Source organism: Microtus pennsylvanicus, chromosome 4 (genome assembly GCF_037038515.1).
Source record: "Microtus pennsylvanicus isolate mMicPen1 chromosome 4, mMicPen1.hap1, whole genome shotgun sequence".
Lineage (NCBI taxonomy): Eukaryota > Metazoa > Chordata > Mammalia > Rodentia > Cricetidae > Microtus > Microtus pennsylvanicus.
In genome coordinates, this window is record NC_134582.1 from 73,484,706 (window position 1) to 73,511,482 (window position 26,777).

The 26,777-nt window shown below is 49.4% G+C and overlaps 1 protein-coding gene across 1 annotated transcript in view; it reads right to left on the bottom strand.

Moving 5' to 3' along the window:
• Nucleotides 1-777: 777 nt before the first annotated feature.
• The window catches only part of Dapk1 (death associated protein kinase 1), a 153,266-nt gene continuing 127,266 nt past the window's right edge, over nt 778-26,777 (bottom strand). Inside the window, exons 18-27 of the mRNA XM_075969390.1 lie at nt 25,451-25,549; nt 20,817-20,894; nt 14,279-14,501; nt 13,137-13,325; nt 11,085-11,282; nt 10,087-10,225; nt 8,333-8,453; nt 5,872-6,060; nt 1,413-2,641; nt 778-965 (exon numbers count right to left, since the gene is read on the bottom strand). Coding sequence (XP_075825505.1) covers nt 926-965; nt 1,413-2,641; nt 5,872-6,060; nt 8,333-8,453; nt 10,087-10,225; nt 11,085-11,282; nt 13,137-13,325; nt 14,279-14,501; nt 20,817-20,894; nt 25,451-25,549 — 2,505 coding nt within the window. The 3' untranslated portion in view covers nt 778-925. The remainder of the gene's footprint in view (nt 966-1,412; nt 2,642-5,871; nt 6,061-8,332; nt 8,454-10,086; nt 10,226-11,084; nt 11,283-13,136; nt 13,326-14,278; nt 14,502-20,816; nt 20,895-25,450; nt 25,550-26,777) is intronic.

Below are 26,777 nucleotides of genomic sequence, written 5' to 3' on the forward strand. Positions count from 1 at the left end.
ACTTAGACCAAGCACAGTGCTTTCCAAGGGCTGAAGGTTAGTTAGATTGTCTGCATTCTAGATTAGTTGGTGATGTGGAACAGAACACTGGGAGCCAAACTTAAGAGAGAACAACTTCTTCTGAATCAAGGACTAACCAATCAAATGCAATACGCAACAGTTTATTTATAAAACAAAAGAAAAAAAACAAACTTAATTCTTTTACGACATCTTATAGATTAAGTAAAAATACCAGTATTAATATATATGTATATACATAGTGCATATATATATGTACAGATGATACGGTAACGTAACATGCTTCTCAGGACAGAATTAAAACATGTTCCTTCATAGTGATTTAGAATTCAATCACAATCTCAATCACCCCAAGAAAACTTGTTTCTTCTCTTTTCTTTCTCTTTCAGACTTCAAGTACAGGAAGTGATCAAACCAGGATCTCAACATAGGACCCATCTGCTATGCGCCAACGACAACGGACTGCCACAGATTATGAGCTGGGGTCTTCGGAATTCTTAACACGGGTCTCCATAACCCTACACTGTGTCAACCTTCTACCTGAGATGGGAGGGAGCGGTGAGGCATGACGGTCAGTAGGTTTCATGTACATGTATGTTCACATGGATGTCTTAACAAAAGCAACTTAAAAGATGTCTTCTTACAGCAACACTGGCCATGAACACTCTGGGGGGAGGATTCCTTTTTCCTCTTTCCTTGCCAAATGAAACACAGAGCCCCCTCCCTAGAAAAAAAAGGGGGGGGGAGAATACCAAACCAAAACCAACAACTCAGAGTGAAGCACCTCTGGCGATGATCAGCACACAGCAAGGGACAGAGAGGTAGCATTTCCTTGGTGACAGCGCCGGGCTGACTCAGACGATTTCAACACACCCTCTTCTGCAAAAGGCACTCACACACTGTCTGTTTATAAATCATACAGTGGGGTCCAGGCATGGGAGCCTCTCCTACAAATATAAAAGAGATAGGCTGAGGAGCTGCTACAGCAGAGAAAAGGTAAGAAATACACATTGCGGATAAATGTCTGCTCCTTTCTTTCTTTTTCTTTTTAAAAAAAGGATAATCGGTAAGGAACTTTAAATTTTTTTCATTGAAAAGTTTGGAATTCCAATAAAATTATGAATATGAAGCAAGGTATTAGAGAAGGAGAGATGGAGTCCAAAACACTGATAGGAGGGGGGCTAGCTTCCCGCGTGGCCAAAGCGAAGCATGTGGTCTGCTCTTGACTGGGGGATGCGTGAGAGGGAGGGGAATGGAGGTGGGGAAGCAAGGAACAGGATGGGGGGGTGTCTTCAGAAGCAGAAGGAATGTACTGAGAAGGATGGGGAGCCCCACCACCACCACCCTTGCATCTCAGTTCATAAAGACCCTGCCCGAGCCAAGGCTGCCCTCACCGGGACACCACCGAGCTAATGGAATTGTACGAGGTGCCACTGTTACAGCTTGAGGCGTAGGCCTCCTGGCCATTGCCATCAAGGTTGATCTTGAACACGGAGGAGGCCTTCAGTAAGAAGTCGGCAGCGTCTCGGCGCCCCAGCTCCCGGAGTTTGGATATGAGGATGCCGACCGTACTCTCGGGGTAGGAGGTCCATTCCTGCAGCAAGGCATGCGCTGGGCTGGGAAGGAAATCCCTAGGCGACCTGGTGCTGATGTTGTGCTTGGCCACCATGTCTGGGAGGCCCAAGTTCATGGCCAGAAGGCACCAGTCCTTCCCCATGGGGTCGGGTGGGTCAAGCAGACGGCTCAGTTTCCTCCGGGTCAGCAGACTCAGGTCTGACGCGTGGATGTCCATGCCGAGACTGGCCTGTGAGTAGACGTCGTGACACCCGAAGCAGGTGATACTGCTGAAGCTCTCCTTGTACCCTCCCATGGTGTTGGTAAGGGAGCTCTCCTTCAGGGTCTGAGCGCGGAAGAAGTCGCGGGGCTGGTAGACCATGACAGGTTCATGGTGTTCCCGCAGCTGCTGGGGGCTCAGGTAGTGCTTTACTGTCAACAACCCCGGCAAGGTGGTGGCCATGACGTTCTCGATGGTGCTGCACACTGAGTCCAGCAGGAGGCAGCACTTGATCTTCTCGGTCTCCAGCCCACGCACCTGAACCTCGATGCCCTGGCCGTGGTTGACCAGCAGCACCAACAGCTCGGCGCCTCGGTTGGCGATCCTGCAGCCGCTCACCCACAGGCGGATGTCGGCGTCACCCTCGGCACTCTGCTGGTGGACCCACCGGCACAGGTTGACCTGAACCTTGTGGAAGATGCCACAGGGGAAGGGAGTGAGGTGCTCCACGGGGACAATGCGCACCCCACCATACACCATCACCTCATCCTCCTCATCCGCCCAGGAGCGCTGCAGACTGTCTGTTTTGATCAAAGCGGGAACATCCACCATAGTCCCACTACTCAGGTCCCGGGCACAAATGTCCATAGCATCCAGTATCTGCAGCAGCTCCTCCACATCACTGTCGGGGACCAGGCGTTGTATGTCTTCCGTGGTATAACGGCCCCGGTAATGGTGTAGGGCCCGCGGGGTCTCCACGGAGAGCAGCTTCCCCAGGACGTTGGTACAGAGCCACCGAGGGTCGAGCAGCAGCACGTCCTGGACTGTCTCACTCTGCATGATGTTGATCTGCCGGAAGCGACAACTTAAAGTCACCAGAGGGAAAGGGCACCCAGGCCAGAGGGGAAATCCACACTCTGCAGTGTGGATCCATCTCTAAAGCCACCCCTGAGCCCTGCCCTAAGGTGGTTCAGGAACATCAGAGGGGCGTTTCCCAGAAGCGTGGCCCTTGGAGGGAAAAATCCAAAGTATGTAAAGACGGAGGTGAAAGTAGTAACAACCCAAAGCAAGAAATAAACACTGGCGGGAGACGAGGAAAGAAAGTGAGACAAGAAGACAAAAAGACTGGCTTCTGATGGGACCCGGGTCTAGGAAAGCACACAATTAATAAAGGAAGCTATCAAAAGAGATTACCGGGCAAATGGAGACCCTTGGACAAAGACCATAAACTCAGTCACTGTCCTGAGTCAGGGCTGTGTACATATGAACACTGGATTGTGATCATGTGTTTTGCTGAGCTTTGCGTGGAGACAGGCAATGATTTACAATGAAGTATGGCACAATAAATTTTAAAAGGTGAGAGAAAGGAGGCAAAGGAAGCAGAATATAAAGCCTCTCAATGCCAGTTGAGAGGTGTGGTTTTGTGGTAGTATCTTTCTGTTTGTCTGAGATAAGGCGTCACTGTGTGGCCCAGGCAGGACTTGAATTCTTCATCTTCTTGCCTCAGCTTTCTGAGGGCTAGGATTACAAGCATATCCCATGATGCCTAGCTTCCATAGTGATGGAACTTTCTAAGAAAAGGTCTAGAAAATTGCAACTAACATACTAAAACAATATAAAACTTAAAGACACTTAAAAACAACAACAAAAAATTTTGTGTGTGTGTATATACAAAAAAAAAAAAAAAAGCAAAGCCAAGCCAGAAATCACCTTTTCCTTCCTAGCCCTTAAAGTTTAGTCTAAGAATAATGGCGTTCCCAGGTGGGCTTTCAGTGCAGGCGCCTCTGGCTCCACCTGCTGGCCATGGGGCACCACTGCCCTAGTGCAGCTTCTTGGGACTTCATGTTTGAGCCTCAGACTTAACTTCTCCAGAGGAGACAGGGCCTTTACCTTTACCATTTCGCCCTAACTAACTTCTCTATTTCTTTAGGGTCGAGAAAAACAAAGCCTGACCCATGGAGGAGGAAACTAAGGAGCTAGTAATTCATAACCAGACTTAAGGATTCAGCCTCGTAGAACTGGCCCCACCACGAGCGTTCCTTTCTTTTCTCTCTCTCTTCCACCTCTGTTCCTTTCCTTTTCTCTCTCTCTTCCATCTTCGTTTCCTAAAGTCTCAAGGTCAAGGGGAGAGGAGATCCTACATCGCGACTTTGAAAATGTCTGGTCAAAAACTAGGAGGTAAGAGTATCCTATCAAAGTAGAAAGTTTATTCTCATGGGAAAGCCATCTTTTATGTCTAAACATCTAAATGCCTTCACCCTGTTCCTACCCTGTTCCTGTCTTCTTCCTTGCATTCGGTTACTTTACATTACGCCCAGTCAGTCAGCCAATCAGCTGGCCTTACTGTTTGAGGTCCTTCCGGGCCACTGGCTCTAGATTCAGTATTCGTTTCAAGAATACACCACTCAGACAAATGCAGACCCTGACACGATACCCACACCACTCAGACAAATGCAGACCCTGACACGATACCCACACCACTCAGACAAATGCAGACCCTGACACGACACCCACCCCACTCAGACAAATGCAGACCCTGACACGACACCCACCCCACTCAGACAAATGCAGACCCTGACACGATACCAGCACAACTCAGACAAATGCAGACCCTGAAAATGCAGACCCTGACACAATACCCACACCACTCAGACAAATGCAGACCCTGACATGACACCCACACCACTCAAATGGAAGCCTTGAGGTGGCACCCCACAACTCAGACAAATGCAAGCTGACAAAATCAATGACCTCAGCGGTTTTCGATATCCCCAGATGCTTCTAATTGTTAATAATTGCTGCTGCTGCTCTGGACACAGCCTAGCTCATGTGGCCACTAGACTTCCTAGGAAGGAGGAGGCAATGGCCCCCATTTTCTGGGGACAGGCATGCAGGATGCAGTCAGGACGGTTTCCATACTGGGCTAAGTGCCACGCAGTTGAGAGTCAATTTCTGTCATTTCTGGTGGGTGTGCTTGCTGAGGGGTCCTGACTTAGAGTGTCTTCCTGTCCACAGACACTGTCATGATGGCACCTCATGGGTTTTTCTTAGTATTTGTCACCCCAGGACTATGTCCACAGCCAGGGCCTCTCAGTTCCCTGACAGCAGCCAGCCTAGAGCTGCCAGGAGGAAAAGGGAATTAGTAGGTGGCTGAGGGGGCAAGAGAGACTCAGTGGCCCAGGACAAGAGTGCTAACTAATGGGGCCTAGAAGACAGCAGCAAACCAAAGAAAACAGACCAGTCGTTGATAGAAAGGAATTGCTCCTACCTGTTGTGAGCTTTGCATACATCTCGCTTCTAATAATTCAACTGTTAGCCTGAGATGCACACACATTCCATTCCAAACAACACACCTAGCAGTCTGTTAACATCCTAGGACCCCAATGTCTATCAAACTACTCACATACATGAGTATATGCATGCACATGCAATGCATGCACACACACACATGAGCACACTGAACAATGGAATAAGTCTCTCCTTTTAACAACCATCAAACATATTCTATTCAATCTACTCAAGTCAGGGTGTAATAGTAGGAGAGTCAGACCCAGCCTGAACCAGTTTTAAAGCAAAAACAATAAGAAAAACTGTGTCAGGAAAAAAAAGCCTCATTTATCATATTATACCTATGCATAATTGGGCATGCACCTGACAAAAATCAGGTGCATCATGGGAAGGGACATTCACATTGAGCCAAAGCTTACATAACCTAAACCTGTCAATTAAAATAGAGAACCTCCCAAACCTTGCTCCTTGTAAGCAGACTTACCCTCTTTCAGGCCTCATAAAGAAGAGCCAGGCTCTTGACCACCCTCACCTGTGACCTGCTGTCAGTCTGGTCAGTGTGTTTCTTTCTGATCTGCACTGCTGCTTCGCTTTCAGAAAACTATTCTTGTGATATAGGTAAATCAGGCGAGCCATTACTTCAAGCCCTCAAAAGAGCCTCACACCCAGAAAGACCAGGCCCAGATTCCGACCACTTGGCAGGGTGAAGAGAGCCTTGTGGGATGAGAGACCACAGGTAGCAGGGCCCTTTCTCCTCTAGCAGCGGGAGCTCGCCCACCCTTAGCCCTCACCTCGCCCGTGCTGTGCAGCTGCTGTGCGATGCGCCTGAGGTCATCCTCAGAGGCCAGGGGGTTCAGCTGGTCCTGCACGTCATACACAAACTGCTGCAGCGACATCAGCTGGTTTGGTCCGTTGAGTTTCCGCCAGGAGGGCAGCGTTGAGATGATCTTCTCACACAGGTGAGTCATGGGAGGGCAGCCCTACACAGGCAGGTGGGACAGATTAGCCGCTGCGCAGCTGACACTCTGGGAGCCCAGGAGAGACATCACTTATCCACGCTGTGCATACCCAGAGAAGTCAGCGCTTTATTGACTCAGTGAAGGACTCTATCGCTAACCAAGGGTTGTCTCTAGGCATAATCTAATAATCAGACACGAGGGATTTGATAGCCAAGGTGGTAAAACAAGCCAAGCTATAACATGCCTCACATTCATATAATCCCACACCCTCCTAACGGAAGCCACGCAGCACAGAGGTGTCACACTACTAGTGACACAAAATCACATCTTATGTCACCTAAGATGCGCTCCTCATTTAAAAAAGAAAAAAAGGCAGAACTGGGAGCCGGAGAAATGGCTCTGGGGTTTAGAGAGTTTGTTGCTCTTGCAGAGGAATGGACTCCATTCCCAGCATCAACATGGTGGCTCATAACCTTCCATAACTGCTGTTCCAGGGGATCTGACGTCTTCTGATCTTTGTGAACAAAAACAACATGCAGGCAAAACGTTCATACACATAAAAAAGAAAAAAATGAAAACAATTTAAAAGAAAAACTGCCCAGGATAGAGACAGTTCATTTGGACTTGGAGGGTGGCTGGTGATGACAGAGTCATGCCCAGAGAATTCAAAGGCGTTCTGTGCACGAGGGACAGACGCCTTGCTCCAGATTTGGGAGGAGACCTGGTTTCTTTCCCGAGTATTTGTCCCCATCTGTGGGGCCAGGCCTCCAGACCACCCCCATATGGCGACTGAGACACGGTGCCACCACAACAGGAAGGCAAGGCTCTGTGAGACACAGGCTGGTGTGTTTGCTATGGGAGACAGGGATGTCCGAAGAGGACACAGAGTACAGGGTGGCACCACTGGGCCAGAGACGAGTGCACATTCACTCAGGGCACTGGGCACCTCCCTGAGGCTGGTTCAGCCTTTCCCACCATGGCACTCCTGTCTCTCTCTAGGGAATCCTCCGTCTGTCACAGGCATGGACACATCCCTCCTCTATGCATCATTTTCTACTGCACGATTTTCTCTGACGAGGAAAGACAGACTGGTTTTCAAAGGGGTACAATTCCTTGGAAAACTTTTAGAAGGAGTCCCCAAGTCCCGAGTTATTTTAAAAACACTCTCCAGAATTCCCATCATGGTATTTATTACTCTATATGTGTGCATGGATAAGCTTGAGTCACCCACTTTGGGGATCGTCCAACTTAGTTCATCCCAAGCAGACAACCAACTTGCCAGTTTATTAAGTCACATTTTCTCTGTTAAAATGAAATAATATTTTTTCTTTCTCCCCCCTTCTTGATACATGTACATGTATGTGTTCTTGTATGTGCACGCAACGCTTGTGCACACGTGTATGCCAGTAGTATTCCTCAATGGCTCTCCACCTCATTGTTTGACAAAGGGTCCCTCACTGAACCTGGGACTCACTGACTGACCAAAGCAGCCGACTAGCAAGCTTCTGGCATCCTCCTGCCTCTAACCTCCCCCGCCTCTTTCCCACAGGGTTGGGTACACGTGTGCCCCTACATGCTTGGCTTTTCTAAGGATGCTAGGGATCCAGACATCATGCTGTACACAGAGGGAGCACTTACAGACTCAGCCATCTCTTTGGCTCAGCTTCTCTGTTTGCTAGCGAATGTCTGTGGACACTGTGACCTCTGAGGACAATGTCTAAGCTGCTCTTAGCGGTTTTAATTATAACCCTGGGAAACCTGTTGTCTTCTTCCATTTCAATTTCAAGATGAACATCCCAATGTCCTCCGCCCTACTCAGAACCTGGGTAGAACTCTATTACATTTGGGGAAAATGCAACGCTCCCTTCATATTTTACCCACGATGCGAACTCAGTCTAATATGGTCTCGTCTGTCAGCACACATCCTTTGGTTACTTTTGTTAGAGGTTATTTTTCTTTTCTGAATTTGTTACACATACTAAAATAAACAAACTAAAACTGCTGGTGTAATTTATAAAAGGAAATGTTATATGTAAAGAACTTGATACATCCTGCATTGGTGGCTGTTGCCCCTAACAACCCTCCGTCTACTGCCTTGTCTGTTTCTCTCTCTTCCTGCCTCCCCCAGAGTAACAGGAGGACATCACTTGTATACAGACCTTAGTCCTGGCTCCTACTGTCAGCCTATCCCCCAGAAAATCAAACCAAAGTGAGGGCAGTACAGTGGGGGTCAACTCCTTGGTCAAGGCTGGCATCTCCACGGTGGAGTCCGGGTCTCTCCATGTGTACTCACAGAGACAATTTGACTCCGTATTTCTTGCAGGTGATTCCGAAGAACCTTGATGTCCTTAGACCCAGACGCACCCGCATCCAGCACAAACAGCTTATTTGAGACATGGAGGTCATTCCCGAACCTATGGACAAAGCAGGAGCCGCATCAGCTCCGGTTCGACCTTCGGTGTTCCCGTGCAGGGGCTGGGTAGCCACTAGCCCCAGAGGCTGATGGGAGGGAAGCAGGGAGGACCCTAGGGACCCTGAAGACGCTCTCTGTCCCTGCTGTTAGGTGAACTCTGCTGGTCCCTTTGGATACTGTGCATGGGAAATCAGTGTGCTTTTTCAATCATATAAGCGGGTAGAAGAAGAGAAGGTAGAAGAAAAGGCAGAAAGATGTCAGAGCCTCCTGATGCAGAGGCTCGAATGTTCACTTTGCAAAGAGCAGAAAATGCTGCTGAGGGAAAGCTAAGATCAAACAGGACAAGAAAGTCACACCGCGGCTCTAAAACTATTCACATAGACCTCTTCTCACACCAGGAGGAAAGCAGCTGTATCTCTCATTATAATTCAAGATCCGAGTGCCAGCATATTACAAAAACTGCAATGTCAAACTTTAGGCTTTAATGATTCATTTTTTAAATTTATGTATATGTGTCTCTGTGTGTGTGCCACCTGCACAAGAGGGCACTGGGTCCCCTAGAACTGGAGTTACAGGCTGTTGTGAACTATATGTGTGGGTGCTGGGAACCAAACTCAGGTACCCTGGAAGAGCAGCCATCTCTCCAGCTGCCAAGTTTACGCTTGCTCATAGAGCCTTGGAACACGGTACGGAATGAATGTGGTCTGTTCTCCAGGGGTGCCTCCATTATAGAGGCTCTGTCCCCAGGGAGGTGATGTGTCTAATGGGGTCTTTAAGAAATCAGGCTTAACTGAACGCTGCAGTTTCAGGGGTGCTGCCGTGCCAAGGATTATGGTAGCTTCCAGAAGGTCTGTGAACTGTCAAGAGAGCCTAATTCAAAATCCCTCTCTGAATTCCTATCCTTACACATTGTCCACCATGATGCCATACACCAGGAAGTGATGTGATCAAGGGGTCCTCACAGGACTGACGAAATGGGGTTTAGACTTCTTGCTTCCTAAGCTCTTAGCTAAGAGCATCTTTTTCTACTAGCTACCCAACTTCAGGTGTATCGCTACAGCAATAAAAATTACCAACAGATTCTAAGTAAAAACTTATATTTACCTCCAGTTCTTTATAAGAGAAACAAGGGTCTTATATGATAATACTCAACAGGAAGGCACTCGGATCTTTTCTATTCTGTTCTGTTCCATCCCATCCCAACCTACCCCATGATGTAGCTTGGACGTTAACCTAAGTAATGTTATAATCCAGTGTGTACCTGCAATTGACATGTTGGGAAATATTGACCAGGGTGCTGCTACCCATGTCAATTCCGAAAGCCTGAGAACAGAAGCCACCTCTGTGTGGAGGTATTGGGTGAGAAGGTGAGAGCAGCCTGTGGCCTTTTACCATGTTCTGTTTGCGTATAACAGGTGTATTACCTGTGTAATTAGTACTCATTGCTTTGATGAAAATGAAAAGTTTAACAAAGTGGGGAAGTTCCTTTACCCGCTCCACCCCACCCCACCCGAGCAGGGCCACGTGTTCTCTGCTGCATCCTCTCACCCGACCCAGTTCCCCTGTTCAGATGCTCACCCCATCCCCCCAGATGCTCACCCCACCCCACCCCCACCCCTGTGGGCTGCGCTCACCTGTTCCTGATCTCTTTCAGCAAGGATATATCCTTATCATATCCAAACTCGCCTCCAGCAGGCCGAGGGATGTTCATGATGTCAGCATGTGTGGCCACCAGGACAACTCGGAGTGGGTTCTTCAGCTTGCCTCCAAAAGCTGAGGGAGAAAGTGTACCCTTTGAGAGTCTGATCTCCTCCCCGGCTGGTTTCTCCTGCCCCAAAGGGAATGTGCTGGCCTCCTACGTAGACCCCCTGTGCAGGTGACATACAACCTGCCCACAGGCTAGAGGGCGGGACTAGGGAGTATGGCCTCTGGTTCTGATCCTCCGCTAGAGTTCTCAGCAGAGACAAGGGCAGACTGCAGGACAAAAAGCTGCTCTTGGGAGCTCCCTTAAAGAGACCACATGTGAAGGAGACATTTGCAACCACGGAAAGCTTTCACGGGAACAAAGAAAGCCTTCTGAATGAAACCACACACTGGAGAAAGCCAAAGACAAGTGGTCTCCAACTCACACAGGCACGGCCTCTGCTCACAGGAGTGTTTTAAAAGAGATGTGGCAAAGGAGAAAGAAGAGGCAAAACTACGTCCCCTGGGAGATCAGCCCTGCCGATGTCATGAGCCTGGGCATTCTGTCGAAGGAATATGGCTGCTGAGCATCACCCCGAACCAGGGACAGCTGCTCCTGTTGGAGGCCGAGCCCCCTAGCCAACGTCATGAGGCAGGCCGCCTGGGCCTTTTCACCAGAGCCGCAGATGGAAAGATAACCCCTTCTGCTGCTGATGCCCCAGTACTTTCCAGAAGGGAGCAGGAGCCGTGGACGGAGGACTCCACGGTGCGCTCAGCAATGAAGACCTTGGTGAGGAAGCGCAGCAGGGGTGAGAAGGGGCTACCAGGGATGGTTCAGAACTGGGAGGAGGTCAGAGCTGGGAGTCCCATTCTGTAGGATCTAAGTGCGGCCAGCACGAGGACCCCAGGAGAAGCATCGCAGAGGCAGAGGAGGAAGGACCTTGCTCACCTATGGGTTCTTCAACTGGGACCAGAGACTTCAAGAAACTGAGCCAGAAAATCACTTGGTTCAGTTGGATCTCGTAGGGTTCTTCTAGACTGAAAACGATGACATGGATGGATGTGGGATCGTTGGCAGCGAAGTAGTCATAGCAACAAAAGTACACGGGGTTCCCAGAGAACTCCCATACACTGAAATCACCAACTCCTTCAGAAAGAAAGCAAAGGCTGCAATCAGGAAACATCCCACCTAACTTCAGGGGTTGTCAGCATTCTAGGGACTCTGCACAGGGCTTGTGACACCTGCAGCATGTGTCTGTGTAAGGACACAGCGACTTCTGCACAGGTCCCTGTCCAGTGCTCTATGCCTATCCCTCTCATCTACGCCTACATGACCCCCCTAAAGGTTTTCATTAAGATCGCCTTGGCTGTATCTACTGTATGTTTACTCCAAATTGCCGGCAGATATATGTGTGTTATAGGCGTGTGGGGCCAGAGGCAGACATGGAAGTGCGTGTATACAAACAAACTTTTGCTTTCTCTCCCCTTTCATATTATTATATAAAGAGGGTGAGAGCCAATCATGGAAAGAGATCAGTCCTGTCAGATTCCACAGGAGAATGAGCCAAACACGCAGAACACACACACCCTGTAATTGGAGGCTCAGCATAGTATGGAAAGTTCTCGGACCAGAAATAGAACTTTCAGCACTGGAGTCCTGGTTTGTGGTGGGGATTTTGAGTGAGTCCCAGATATGAGTGCCTCCTTTCTTCATGCTGCCAGGCCAGCTCTGTCCAGGGATGCTGGGGGAAAACACAGTTTAAAATGGGGGGAGGGGGAGACATGGACTTTAATCCCAGTCATTGGGATCAGGAGCACTTAGACCTGGGCCCTGGGGGAAGCCCTGGGGACCCAGCAGTCCAAGCTGTTACAGATCTCAGGTGATTTAGGCTGGTGTTAGATAATCACAGCTTCAGGTAATGTGTCCCATTTAAGCTGGTGTTAGATAATCTCAGCTTTAGGTAATGTGATGTTTTTCACTAAGATAATCACAGGACCTCACCAGTGTGTCTAACCTGTGGTCTGTGGGCCACATTCTAGTATAGCTAGGAATGTGATTCAACACACCTGTGAATGATGTCATGCCACAGTGTTGAAGGGTTGGACACATCTGGACCTGACATGACCCCGCTATCTTCTGAAAGTCTCCCACGGCAGACAGGACAGCAGCTCTGTCACACACATCCCTCCCGATGCCCTCTGGGCGTGCCCATCACTGTGTCATTGTCCCTGTTGAGGATCCCCAGTGACCTGATGGAACGGCAGAGCCTGGGGCATGATGGGAGGTGGTCATGTGTGAGGCCCTCAGGTAGATGTTAACACCTCATTAACTTTAGCGCCTTGAGAGTGGGTTATTATAAAGAGAGGTTGGCCACACCCCAGCTCTCTGGCTTCTTCTCAGCATGCGGCCTCTCCTGCCATGATGTTTTCTACTTGAGACTTGGCAGGAGTGCCCCACTCTACAGTGTGGGGTCCTAAGAGGGGAGGTGTTGAAAGGTGGTGGTAGAGGAAGGTATAAGTCTGGGGTGCTACACTGAGGCTCTCCTAGGTTGTATGAAAGTCTGGGTCTCATAAGCAAAGACAACAACAAAACACTCAAAGAATTCTCCACGTGTACGCCGGTGTTAGCCATGATGTCAATGTGTAAAACATCGCCTTTTCAAACTTGCTTCATCACCATGAGGGGCTGTGTGCATCATTAGATCCCCACCTAAACAGGCAGGGGGTCTGCTTTTCAAAAGGTACTAATCACCCAATCTACTTATTAAGTGCCCACTGGGTGCTAAGTGTTTTGCTAGGTGCTGACAGTGCCCAACCATGTAGTTTTGCTTCTAGTGTTAGCTAGCTATGGCTCAGGCCTGAGTCGGCCCCATCAATAGTCTGCACAGGACTTTCCTTGGATGTAGCAAATACTGCTTAGCAAAAGCTGCCTTTGGGTCAGGACTTGAAGCCCCGTGAAAGAAAAACCCAAATTCCTTCCCTCCGGGTAGGTGGGGCATACCGTTCAAATAAGCGTTCTGGATGTCGATGGCCTTGGTGGACTGGTCGTCGGCCGAGCAGTGCAGGTGATGGGACGGAGCCACAAACACTTCCAGCATCCCTTTGGTGAGGCCCGGCTCGAACATCATGCTGCGGCTCCTCACGCTCACGTTCTCACAGCCGGGGTACAGGTTGTTAATGCTCACCGAGACTGCAGAACAAAGGGTTAGGACTCAGGATGTGGGGTTCCCAAAGCAGGCAAGGAGGAGAGAGGTGGATGGTGAGGGAAGAGGTGGGTACAGGTTGTGAATGCTTACTGAGACTGCAGAACGAAGGGTTAGGACTCAGGACATGGGGTTCCCAAAGCAGGCAAGGAGGAGAGGGGTGGTTGGTGAGGTAAGAGGTGGGTCTGGGAAAGGGAGGGCTATGGAATGGAGGATTAGAAGCATGTCCATTGCAGAGTATCTTTCTATAGCTCCCAAGCCTCACGGGAACATTGGGGACCCCCAGGAATGTCTCATGCCCAGCACCCATGTTCAGGACAACCACCTAACAGGAATGGATATGGTTAGCTGGCTGTGGGCACAAGGTAGCAGAGGAGGACAGGCAATATTGGCAGGAGGCCTTTTCTTCCTACGTCTTAGTGATAAGTGTTCATGGTGTGGATACAGGGCTGAGACAGGCTTGTTTATAGCAAAATAAAAGCTATAGCTTGTGAAATCACAGAAAAAAAAACATTGTTGACTATTGCCCTCTAGTGGCAACAGGAGGCAGACTTGAAGGGAGAGCCTATTTTGGGCTGAGGGTCTTCAGCAACTTCCTAGGCAGGCGGTCAAGAGTTGTTCCCAGGAGGCTGAATGCCTCCCTCTCTGGTACAGACACATCAAGAAGGCCACCGTCCCCAAGGGAGCCACAGAACAGAGTGAGGCTGTGGCTGCAGGTGAGAAGTGTGTGTAAGGATCCTTGGAAAGTCAAGTCCCCACCAGCCTGAGTCACCCCAGTGTGAGCTCAGAACCCCCAACACTTGTCTCACTTCAGGAGCACTGTGAGTTTCTCCAGAGTAGCTAAGGACCTGCTGGAACCTCAGCCTTTGCCTCCGGCACACCTCACCCTAAAGGCTGAAAACCCAACAACCTCAGGAAGTGTGGCCCGGGGAGCGCCTACCTGTTGGCTTAGCAGCCAGGGGCGATGGAGGGAAGCGGGTGGAGTTCATGGAGGAGAGCCTGGGCCTGCGCCTTCTGAAGAAACTCCTCAACAGCCCACACTTGAGAGACTCCACCAGCGTGGATTTCCCAGACCCCGAGTGGCCGAACAGTTTGAGTTTGATTCTTGGCTGGAGATTCTGCGTGGGTCGGAGCTGCTGGATGAAGAGTCCTCTGTGCGTGTCCTGGAAGAGGGGAAAAGTGAAGCTCTTAGCAGACTGGACCCCGTGGTTCTTGGCTTTCTGGTCCTGGGCCTGCACTTCCTTCTCTAGTCAGGAATGTATTTCTTTGCTGGCTCCACAGAAATGTTTCCAAGCTAAAGAAAAACACACAGCATGCAGTCACTGTTCTGAAGAATGTACGTCAGGGGTTCTAGTCTCTCCCCTTGCTGTCAATCATCTCTGCTCGCCCATCTCAGAATCCCTTTGTCATTGCAGGACTCCCAGTCCATTGGCATTCACTACCCCTGCTATCTGTTCAGCCCCTGGCAACCTCTGTCCCCTGTCTCCGGATCTGCCTGTTCCCATGGCATCTGGATCCAAACAAATTGGGTGGAAAAACCTGTGAAGCATCAACTTAGGCATGAAATAAGATGAACTCTGTCTGACCAGCTAAGGGTCTGTTCCTCTGTGTAGAGAGCCTGGGGCATGGGTGGAACTGTCATGGCATAAGAGGGTTGTCGCGGCTCCTTTCTGGGTTGTGACGGGGTTCCTTGAGGGCCACTGTGATGGTATATGCAGGCCTTTTTCTATTTGTATGGAAATTCTGGTTCCTTCACAAGAAGCCTGTTTTGGTACGTATGGGAGATGGATGTATTTTAGATCCCTGGTGACACTACTGCCCCCTCCTGGGCGATATGGGAAATGGATGTATTTTAGATCCCACAACGTGAGGGTATTTGGGCACTGGATGGAAAGGTGTGCCTCTATATCTCCTACAGTGAAGGATATTCTGGGTCCCCGGGGACTTCTGAGTACCTGATCAGTGTTTACACACGAGAGAAATCTTCTGAGAAGTCATCTCAGCTTAGGGCTTAGGTGCACGTTTGCACATAACTGGCGGGGGGGGGGGGGGAGCAAGTTTTCCAAGATTACAAGTATTTTACAAATCGGCTGGCTCATACAGTGTTTAAACCTTTCTTTCTTCCTTTCTTCCTTTCTTTTTCTCTTTCGTTCTTTCTTTCTTATCTTGTGTGCACACTGCCGTACGTGTTAGAGGCTGCATGAGAGGGACGGTTCTCTCCTTCCACCATGAGGGTCCTCAGGCTGATAACAGACACCTCTATTTCTCTATTTGTGTATGACCACACAAGCCATTCGCAGGCCATCTCACTGAAGACAGCCCCACTGGGGCACTGTCTCAAACACGAGGTAACCGTGGTGGCCTCTAGACTTTAGTAAGATTCATAAGCCACCACTAGGAAAGTGAGCAAAGTGAGCCCTGCCTACTTATCTTTCTACAGGGTGTGGCTCGTCACTTTGGCACCTCTTTGTGGCTTTGTTTCAGAGGCAAACCCATTCACTGCTGGGGCAGTGGAGCATGCCCACCTGCCTCCAGAGCTGGGGCTGGTCACTCATGTCTGAATCATATGCCAGCCAGCTAATTAATAACCGATTTCAACAAACCCTGTTTTATAAAAGAGGACAGTGTTTGGCTAAATCTATACCTTGGCTTTTATATGAGGCCCTTAACTCTGGGTGACCATGCAAGCAAACACATATTCTCACCTTTAAAGTGGGGGCCGGGGACATCAGACCGGAGTGGGTTTCGAAGGAAGGAATCCTACATTACCCCCTCCTGCCTATGTCCAGGTTCCTTTCATGCCTTCTCTTCTGTCCACCAAGAGATGACAGCCTTGGCCTGGAGGCTCTAGAGCAGTAGTTCCCAACCTTCCTAACGTTGCAACTGGCTAATACAGTCCCTCATGTTGCAATGACCCCCCCAACCATAAAATTAGTTTCATAGCTACTTCGTAACTGTGATTTTGCTACTGTTATGAATCATAATATAAATGCCTGTGTTTTCCCATGGTCTTAGGTGACCCCCTCTGAAAGGGTCACTCGACCCCTAGGTTGAGAACTGCAGTTCTAGAATTTAAGCCAGGAGGAATACTTTCTCACAGGGATGGGAGGAGTATACTGCAGTCTTGGAAAACAAGACAGCGCAAAAAATCCTCATCCTCATGTGTGAGGGACTCTAACCACATGCTGCGGGATGATTTGTCCTGCTCCTCACTTCAAACCCTGGAGATTATAAACCCAACGAGTTGGCACACGTTTCTACAGCCCTCCATGGGCAGTCGGAACATTTTCACTTGTGGCCACTAGATGGCACAGCAGAGACAAGCCGAGGAGCCTGGAAGGCCGTTTCCATCAGCTGTTTTCCTACCCTAAGGAATGGCTCCAGACCAGTTCTAGAAGGTGCTATGTATGTTAACTGGTTTGGAGGGATGCGCGATTATAGTTCACCAGAGTGAATAGTTAACTGAGTGAATAGCTCTAAGGCTAGACCTAGCTCCAACCTAGACTGGCCAGGTAGGAGCTTGTCCACCCAGCACCCAGGAGGAGTAGCCAACTGGGGCAATGGTGTTTCTTCAGTCTTTCTCAGGTCTTATGGTGTGCACCAGTGTATGTTCCTTGGGTCTGTGGATGTGACTGGATCACACACAAGGCCAAGGGCGCTAGAGGTTTGGGTGAGTTCTCTCTGTTCAGACTGGACATCATTTGGTAAGAGAACACTAAAAAGTATGGGTTTATGATCTGGAACCTTCCAGGTGGTTGTGGGGGAAGGGGCTGTCAGACAGGTTACACTCACCACTGAGGAGCTTGCTTTAAGTGCTTGTTTAGGTAGTTACTCATTTGTTAGCAATTGGCCAGCCAAGTCCAGCACCATGCTGGCTGTCAATGGCTCCCACTAGTCTCTCCTCCAGACCCTGACACCACAGCCTGAACCTAGAAAAGGTCTGTGGGTTTACAGTTTTCTTTCTACAGCAACTTTTCCCCTGGCAAATTAGCATCCACTTTCCCACCAGGAAAGATGACTAAACCCACAGGCTGGAGAGGAAGACGACCAGCAATCTGGAGACGCCAGATAAGAGCCCAGAGAAGAGACAGCGGCTTCCAGCATGAGGCGGAAGCTGTAAGACCCTAATTATACAAATGCTCTTCACTCCTGGTGAATTTTAATTCTGGGCAACTCCCAACACTGTCCATTTTCCAAAACATTCCTGAGCACTTCTGCCTAGACATGGGCACTTTTAATATCAATTTACGGAAAGTCTGACTGAAAAGACAATCAAGAAAATCAAGTCCCCAAAGGTCTGATAAACATGGAAATCACAGGGACAAAGGTGGCAGCGAAAATGGACTTCAAGGCCAATTGGAAAGCAGACCACTCCCTGCGGCCACATCAACCTTACATTTAGATGAGGAAACTTGGTCTGGCTAGACAGCGCAGCTCAGGTGTGTGGGGTGGAGAGGCTAATGAGCTCTGTTTCCTGGAAGGAATCACGTGAGTGTGTGTGTGTGTGTGTGTGTGTGTGTGTGTGTAGGCGCATGCATGTGACAGAAGGGACACCTTCCTCCTGTTAGTTCCCCTGGCAAGGGGCAGCCAGGGCACAGTTGTGGTGCTTGTAGAGCCCACCAAACCACAATGCACTAAGAACCAAATGTTCTAAGCCCTCCATATTGAACTGGACCAGTGCAGACTCCACACAGCTCAGCCCGACCTCCTGGCATTGACCTGGGCCCCCGGTGGTCCTAGCCTGTCCAGAAGGGATGCTCCTGAGGTCCTGTGTCAGCCCTCACTGCCTAGTGATGAGCACAGACCCTCTGGCTCTCACGCTGGCATTCTCTGGTGGCAGTGGCAGACTGGCTTTGGATCTATTTCCATAGGTCAATCCCCTGATTTTCTTGACAGCAAAACTACCTTCCTAGGAGGTGAAAACACAGGGGGTGAGCCTTTGAGAACTGCAGTGACCACGTGGACTGTCCCCGAGTGAGGAAGGCCAAGGCCCACCTCTCCTTCGAGTGGCTCTAAGACAGACAGGGAACACAGCCTGGTATGTGGAGGTAACCTTTGGTTTTCACAAAGGAAAGGAGAGAAAAATAGAGGTTACAACAGGGGCCTGGAGGCTGGAGACCAAAATAAGTCTGCAATACAGGCCTTGCACCCACCTGTAATGCCAGGAATGCCCCAGTGAGCGTGGCAGAGAAGGCAGAAGGGCACAGTGGCCACTCTGCGGCCTTCCCTCTTCTCCCACATTCTCTGTTTGAACAGTTTCCCCTCCTGGTGACCCAGTGAGAAAATGCAAACAAATGCACCTGACTTTCTCTGCAGGCACTGGCTTCTGCAGCAAGCTACTGCCATCATCACCCCGACTTTCTCTGCAGGCACTAGGGAGTAATCTGACCTGCTACAGGGAGGGGGATTCTTGGCACAGACTCACTGCGATGTCCCCATGCTGGCTGGGAATACACAGTACATAGGCCCTGTGCACACAAAGAGATTCAGAAAGTGGAGATACTGTGTGTGAGATGGGGCTCTTGGCTTTCCACTAACCCCTCCCTCAGTCTCTTTGAGGCCCAGTTCCCCACCTTCTCTGTGAACCCTGGGGACATAAAATGACAGAACAGCTACATGACCCCAGGGATGCCACCAAAATTGCCAGGGTCCATTTTAGGGATGCTCTTCAGGGTGCCAACCAGAAAGGGAACCATGTGTGCAGGTGCTGTCCTCAGGACACATTTATCTCAACTCTTTTGGCCCTAAATACCATCCTGTGAGGTGCCACCTCTACCCATGGGTCAAATACAGAAGTTGAAACATAGATTTGGTGAGCAATGGACCAGTTCATCCAGCAAGAGCTTCATGGGGCTGGGTCCAGAATCCAGGCCACCTGCACTCCTTAGTTTTTGCCAACTTGATATAAATTCGAGTCACCTCAGAAGAGGGCTCCTCAGCTGAGGAATTGCCTCCACCAAACCGGCAGATCTGTGAGGAATTTTCTTGATGAATGATTAGTTTGGGAGCACCCAGCTCACTGTCGGTGGTGCTACCCTGAACAAGCCATAGGGAGAAATCCAGTAAGCAGCACCCTCCACACTAGCAATGGAAATCAGGGTTTCTTGAATGTTCTGGAAGATCTCTACCAACTGAGCTACATCCCAGCCCTAGGGTAAGGGCTAAAATGGGAGGACAATTTATCTTTTTATTCTTTGCTTCAGCCTAGAAACATCCTAAGCATTAACCTCCTGTACTTACAACCTCTTCATAAGCATCCATAAAGGTGAAACACCATCCCGTTCTCTGTGACAATTTGCTACACATTAGTGTCGATGACCTGATGTGTCTAATTTTCGCTACTACACTTTAAATAGGACTACAGTGGATACCTTTGTGTGTTAACAAATAGATATCTTTTCTTTTCTTTCTTTCTTTTTTTAAATTTGGTTTTTCGAGACAGGGTTTCTCTGTGTAGCTTTGGAGACTGTTCTGCCCTCAAACTCACAGAGATCCACCTGCCTCTGCCTCCAGAGTGCTGGGATTAAAGGCGTGCGCCATCACTGCCTGGCAACAAATAGATATCTTAACCAAAAGGGGATTAAGCATTCTGAAGTCTCTAGATGCATGAAACAGGCTGCAGATCTTACACCTATATTTGCTTGTTTTATGTCTTTATAAACAGGAGCTGGGAATTCAAAACAAAAGAGGGAAAGAGACATCATCAGTATCTGTCCCCCTCCACTGTAGGGGTGTGTGATGGTTTGAATGCAATTGGCCCCCATAAACCTCATAGGGAGCGGCACTATTAGGATGTGTGGCCTTGTTGGAGGAAGTATTTCCCTGTGGGGGCAGGCTTTGAGGTCTCCTTTGCTCAAGTTGTGCTCAGTGTGGTACGCAGCTCACTTCCTGTTCCCTGAAGATCAAGATGTAGAACTCTCAGCCCCCTCTCCAGCACCATGCATGCCTGCATGCCACCTACCATGATAATAGACTAAGCCTCTGAAACTGCAAGCCAGCTCAGTTAAATGTTTTCCTTTATAAGGATTGCCATGGTCATAGCATCTCTTCATAGCAATAGAAATTCTAGCTAAGACAGGATGGTTAGCAGAGAAAGGGTTGGGAAAACCAAACTAACTCAGTGAAGGGAAATACCAAGCTAGTTTGTGCATCTGCCTGGTGTCTGAGGAGATGTTGGATCTCCTGTAAGCATGGGGCTTACAGATGGTTGTGAACTGCCGTGGAGATGCTGGGAATTGATTCCTGGCCCTCTGCAAGAGCAACCAGTGCTCTTAACCACTGAGCCTATCCCTCCAGCCCCCAAATTCATTTCTTACAGCCAAGTGTAGAAGAAACCCTATGGGTGCTTCTGCATGTGTGCCCACTGACAGCACATGGACAGATGGTCTTCCTAAACCCAAGCCTGATGCCTCCCCCAATAGCTCACAAGAAAAGCTTCTCGCAGAAAAACGAAGCCGAGAACTTCAAGGGAAGCTCACCTTCCGTAGTCTTGCCAAGAGCCCCGCCACATGCTCGTGCTGTTCTGACCTGGCGAGGTCTTCAGCCGTCTTGCCATCCTGTAGGAGACAGACGATCAGTGAGTGCCCTTCCCCTGAAAAGCAGAACTGCATAAGACTCAAACACACCAGCTTGAGGAAGAAATAGGCGCAGCAGGGTTAGAAGAAAGTCAGGTAAAAGACCATATCCCGGCTTGTTTCCCTGTCCAGAGAATCCTTATTTTATCCGGTGGCCCAGGAAAGAAAGATGTCAGAGCAAAGAAGACATCAATGTCCTGCGGGGACGGCAGAAAGATGCTCAACCCACAGACTCAGCGCATGCTCATTCTCTGACTGATTTCCTGCCCTGAGGCCCCGTCTCTAACATAGCAGTCACGTGTGTCCGCTTCAGTGTCAGCTCATGTCTCTCAGTTCTAACACATACAGACCTGGCCCTCAGACAGTGCCACGGATGGGAATCACTGTGCCTTCCAAACACAGACTAGCACAGTTTGGTTGCTGACAATCACTGTGTGGGGACCTAAGAGTCCACAGCACTTTGATCTTTACTGTTTAATTAGACTTCTCACGGGGCCATGGTTTCATATGAAGGGATATATTCTTATTTATATACCATGGGTATGACCATCTCCAGGGAACCTTCTGGTCCAGACCTGATCCAGTTCACAGTGAGGCACAAGAGTGACCTCACGGTCCCTCAGAGGGACAGGAGCTGTGGCTGTACCCCCCCTCCCACACACACCAAGGGAGAAGGACACAACCGTTGAGCTGAAGTTTTATTCAGCCCTAAAAACCAATTTTCAAGTCAATGAAGACACCTATTCAGCAAAAGAAAAGTAAGCCTATGGCTTCATTACCAGCATTTGGAGGCGAGCCATCCTGTGGCGGCCTGAAATGCCGAAAGTCTGTCTGCCTGCCAAACTCCCAGCTCTTCAGCTTAAGCTACTCCAGAGATACTCATGGAGTCTCTCAAGCCCAGCAATTCCTAATCTCAGTTCTACTGGATTATGTCATTCTCTGCTGTGGAAAGCCATTTTCTACCTTATACAGTGGCTAACAAAACTCTGCCATCTGCCAAGGGGCCGGGAACATTCCATAACATCTAGCCGGAAAACTGCATGTCTCCAGAGAATTCCAAGTGTCTCTTGGGAACAAAATTGCCAGGCTGAGAATGAACGCTCAACCCAGGCTGAAGGTGCAGCTCAGGTGTGTGTTCCACAGAGCGGTGCTTCAAAGTCAGGGTCACCCTGTTCTTACTCTGTCCCTAAAATCTTCAGATGAATCCAACAGGCTATGGGTTGAACGGGGTTCCTTATTGGACACTGCACTCCCCACCATCTCATCAAACTGACTCTGCATGGAATGCCTTTGGGAGGGAAAGAAGCAGGATGTGGCTGCCTCAGACTTTCCAAGGTAACATTCAAGGCTGAGCTCTGAGGACATGCAGGTCCAGAGACGTGGAGGAGGGCCTGGTGTTCAAGTGAAGCTGCAGACCTAGGACCCAGAGAGAAAACAAGGAAGGCTGGACAACAGGTATCCAGGAACAGGGGAAAGAGTCAGAGGCAGGTATCGGCAGAGACGAGGCAGGTGTAGGGAGGCAAAAGTGGGTCAGGACTAAGAAAAAGGATAAACAGGAGCCACTGGTACTTGCTGGGCAGTAAGAGGAAGAGACCAAGTCAGAGGGAGTTCCATCAGAGAGAGCGTGGAAGCCAGCCACTGTCCCTGGGGTGGCTTTCAGTTATTCCAAGGCCCAGGTGGACCTACAAAGGTCCTACAGATGACTTACATGCCTTGATCATTTTGATCACATACCGTTTCATTTTATTTTTGAGACAGCATCTCACTATGTAGCTCTGGCTGGCCTAGAACTCTCTATGCAGACCAGGCTGGCCTTGATCTCAAAGATTTGCTTTCCTTTGCTCCCTGAGTCCTGGTATCAAAGGTGTACACCACCATACCCAGCCACTTCTTTGGTAATCTGTCTTCATTCATACTGAAAGAGACAAGTTCCTAGAGGGACGGGCCTCTGCTGAGTCAGTGGTTGAGGAAGACAAGCCAGTGGAGAGTCTGGGAGGGGGAAGGCAAGAGGAAGGGCAGGAGCCCTCAGAAACCATTTCTGCAAATTTGTGAAGTGTTCCATATTTTTTCAGGCTCTTCAAGAATACAATAACTAAGAAGAGAAAATTTGCAGAAAAGAAGTTGAGTGGAAAACTGTTGAGACTCCACCAGAGTGACCCTTGGAAAACTATATTTCTGTACTGCAGAGTGGAGAGGGGTTCTTTAATGTCACTGCTGCAATGTTTTTCTAACCAGTAATAAAACCTTGATTGTGAAAAAAAAAAATCAAACCAGGAGAGGCACTAGAAGGCGCTGTGGAGCCAAGTGTTGCTCGGACACTCTTCTCAGAAGGAACCGGAAAAAGTTACTGGTAAGGCTGTCCCACAGGGCAGCAGCCCCAGCCCAGGGTCAAAAATGTGGTCCAGAAAAAATGGATGTCAGCGCAGAACACACAAGGCACTAAAAACTTGGTACAGGTGAGACAATAGGAAAGACATTAACAATCTTAAAACACTGTTGAGATGATATTCTGATGCTCTACTGAAATTTGCTTCATCTGTTGTTTTTAGCGGAGCTGCTAGAGAATCTGAAACAAAAACAAAGTCTGGGCTTCGTTTTTGGTGAGGTCCTCAGCACTCGGCCACCCCACTCCTCAGCACTCAGGCAACATTGCTCTAAGAGGAAGAGGCCTGCCTTCCCCTGGCTAGATTGCCAGGTGCCACGGGAGGCTCTCAGTGCTGCACGGTCCCTGGAATCCTTACAGCTCAAGACTCTGTATTTGGTGCTTTTCTGGAGCCTCTAATAACTTCAAAATCACTCAGTGGATATCCTCCATGTCTAGCTCCTGCAGAAGGGTCAGCTCCACCAATTTCCCAGGACCCGACTCTTGCCTCACCCAGTGACTCCAGATTGGCTGTTAAGACTCTCTGATCATGGGACTTGATTGGGGGAGGGGGAGGGAAATGGGAGGCGGTGGCGGGGAAGAGACAGAAATCTTTAATAAATAAATAAACGGAAAAAAAGAAAAAAAGACTCTCTGATCAGCATCCCTCTCTCATGTTCTAGAAGTTTCCCTATGTCTGTCTGAGTAAATGGTGAGGCTAAGCGAGGAGCTATAAGGGTGGACAGAAAACCCCGAAGAGCCCCTCTAGAAGCTGGAAGAGACAGGGATCAGAGGAGAAGGTGGCCTGGAAGGATGGTAGTGGGGAACAAAGGAGACAGACACCACAGAGAAGCATGAATGGAGAGAACCAGGGGCTCACAGAGGAACACAAAGAGACCGGACGCCACACACATTTCTGGCTCTAACAGCTGATAGCATTTCAAATCACCCTTGTTTCTGTTTTTCCTATGAGGCATCATCTGAGTCGAAGAAATATTTTTTTTTTCATTTTAAGCATGCATGAGATGCTTTGTGGGAGGATCACTAACCCGTAGGTAAAGACTGGGTTGACAGAGGAATGAGGGTCCTTGTACGGCAGGGGTAAAGAAATACTCTGAGAAGCGTGCCCAGCCCACACGGGGCATTGTTAACGTCTGTGCCTACAGAGAGCCCAGCTCTGCAGAGAACAGAACTGTTCGGTCCTGAGAGTGGCTGGCACCGCAAAGACCTACACACAGACTCTGCGGCTCACGCCAGGTGTCTGGGGCTCTCCAGCATGCACAGAGACAACAGGTGAATGAAGAAAGCGGCTCTGCCACAGGGAAACGTCATCTGAAAACAAGCAGCAGGATGGATGGGGCTCGCCGTGGGCTGCTCGGTTAAGACCTTGAAGATCTCGGGGAACCAGAGCTGCGCTTCCGACCTCAGAGCCTCTGGTGGGCCGCCACATCAAATGCCACATGATCGCCTTCACAACTGACTGCCAGCAAAGCTGAGGTCTGTGAAGGTCAAGACCGCCCCACACAGTCAACCCACTGTTGGGCCAGCAGCAACTTGAGCAATAGTTCATGGCCACAACTGAATGGCCACTCATCTTGTTGGCCAAACTCTTATCTCTGGTATTTTGGGAAATGCGAAGCTGTTGGGGTACTGAGCCTGAAGCGAGAAGCTAGAGGAAAGGACTGTGTCTGGCTTAAAAGTAATGTTCAGGCCCAGCAGCAAGGCAGACACTAAACAGTAGACACCTGCCCTTTGCCTTTCAGCCGCTCATGACCCCCAGGGTCCCACAGGGGATCCAGCTCCTCCCACAGGCTCCAGGCCTCCTGTGCCCTGGGGCCAACGGGAAGCACTTACGAAAGAGAAATCCACACGTGGAATAGAGAGTTAAGCAGCACGGTTGGGTTGTGTAACATGGTAAACAAAAGGCCAGCGCAAGCCAGCGGGTCACTGGCGGAGAGGCTGGCGAGATGAGAAAAGGATGAAACATTAACTAGATATTAAACTGGGTCTGTGTGGGCAAATGTTTATGTAACTGCAGCCGAGAGTTAAAGCTTAATAGCAACCTGTCTGCTTTAGAATGCAGTTGCCAGGCAATACCTTTCTCCCCGTGCCCTTGAGGCATGAGAAGTTTCCATGGCTCTCCGCAGCCAAACACCCGCACCTGCCTGGTACTCACCGAGGTCAGAGCCTCCACGTTGGCGCCCATCAGACAGAGGTAGCGGACCACGTCCAGGATCCCATTGTTGGCTGCAAGGTGGAGAGGAGTACGTCCATACTGGGAAGAGGAAAAAGAAAATACCAAAGGCGTTCTCTTGGCTGTTGCCTGCAAAAGCCCATAGCTCACAGCCACTGTCGTTGGGGGAGAGACAGCATTACGTAAGGGGCCTGGGCCCACCAGAACTAAAGAGGAGGTTCTGGCTCCCACTCAGGCAAGCCTGCCAGGCAGAACATTTTCAGGTACTCTGAAGTTGAAAGACTAGCTTCAAATACACCTTCAAAGGACAAATGAGGAGGCTAGCCACAGGGTAACCAAGTTCCCTGCTGTGTTGGCAGAGAGAAAGGCAAGAGGCAAGAGCACAAGTGCCCAGACATCCATGTGTGCCTGCATCAAACAGTTCAGATCCAGAGAGCCGGGGAGGCAAAAGAAGGGCTGAAGAGGGGACTCTAAGGAAGTAACGCTTTGAGGCCATGCCTATCATGGCTTTTATGCCTGTGGCTCTCAAACTGCGTGTCATGCACCTTGGGGCACTACAGTGAAGCCTCAGGGATAACAGCCGCTATCTTAAGGTTTGAAGGATATGGGTGAATGTCTCCTCCAAGGAACTCAGAGTAGGTGCATTAGACTGCCGGCTCTCCTCTCGGTGACACTTGTCTTTGCAGGTCTGCTCTGAGGAGTTATGAGCCTCTACACTAAGAAATAAAGGTCTTGAAAACAGAAGTTGGAGAGGTAGTCCACAGTTAAGTGAACTAGCTCTTCTTCCGGAGGACCTAGCACCCACACAGTAGCTCACAACCATCCTTAACTCCAGTTCAGGGGATCCAACATCTTCTCTGACCCCAGTGGACACCAGGCACATGTGTGGTGCACAATAATATAAGCAGACAAAATACCCAAATACATAAAGTAATATTTTTTTAATGTTTACATCTCAAAAATAATCTTGTGAAATGGGGGAGAGGGAGGCACCTTTCCTACTCCATTCACAGGGGGAGCACCAGTGCAAGACGCAGCAACCATGCACCCTGGTGACTATGAGCATGCACAGAGTAAGAGAGGGGATTCCTCTCCACAGGTGTTTGATCTTTCTCAAAGGCTGCTAAGTTTGGAGGCTAAGAGACTCCACAAGCACAACAATGAAATTACAAAATCGTTTGCTCTGAATGAAAATCAGCGAGACAGTACAGAGTACGTGAACAGTCGGATCTTGGGAATATTTGCTTGCACAGTGTTTATTTTTACATGGCTCAATACATTGTCATTTCAAGTGTTTAATATAGGAGGA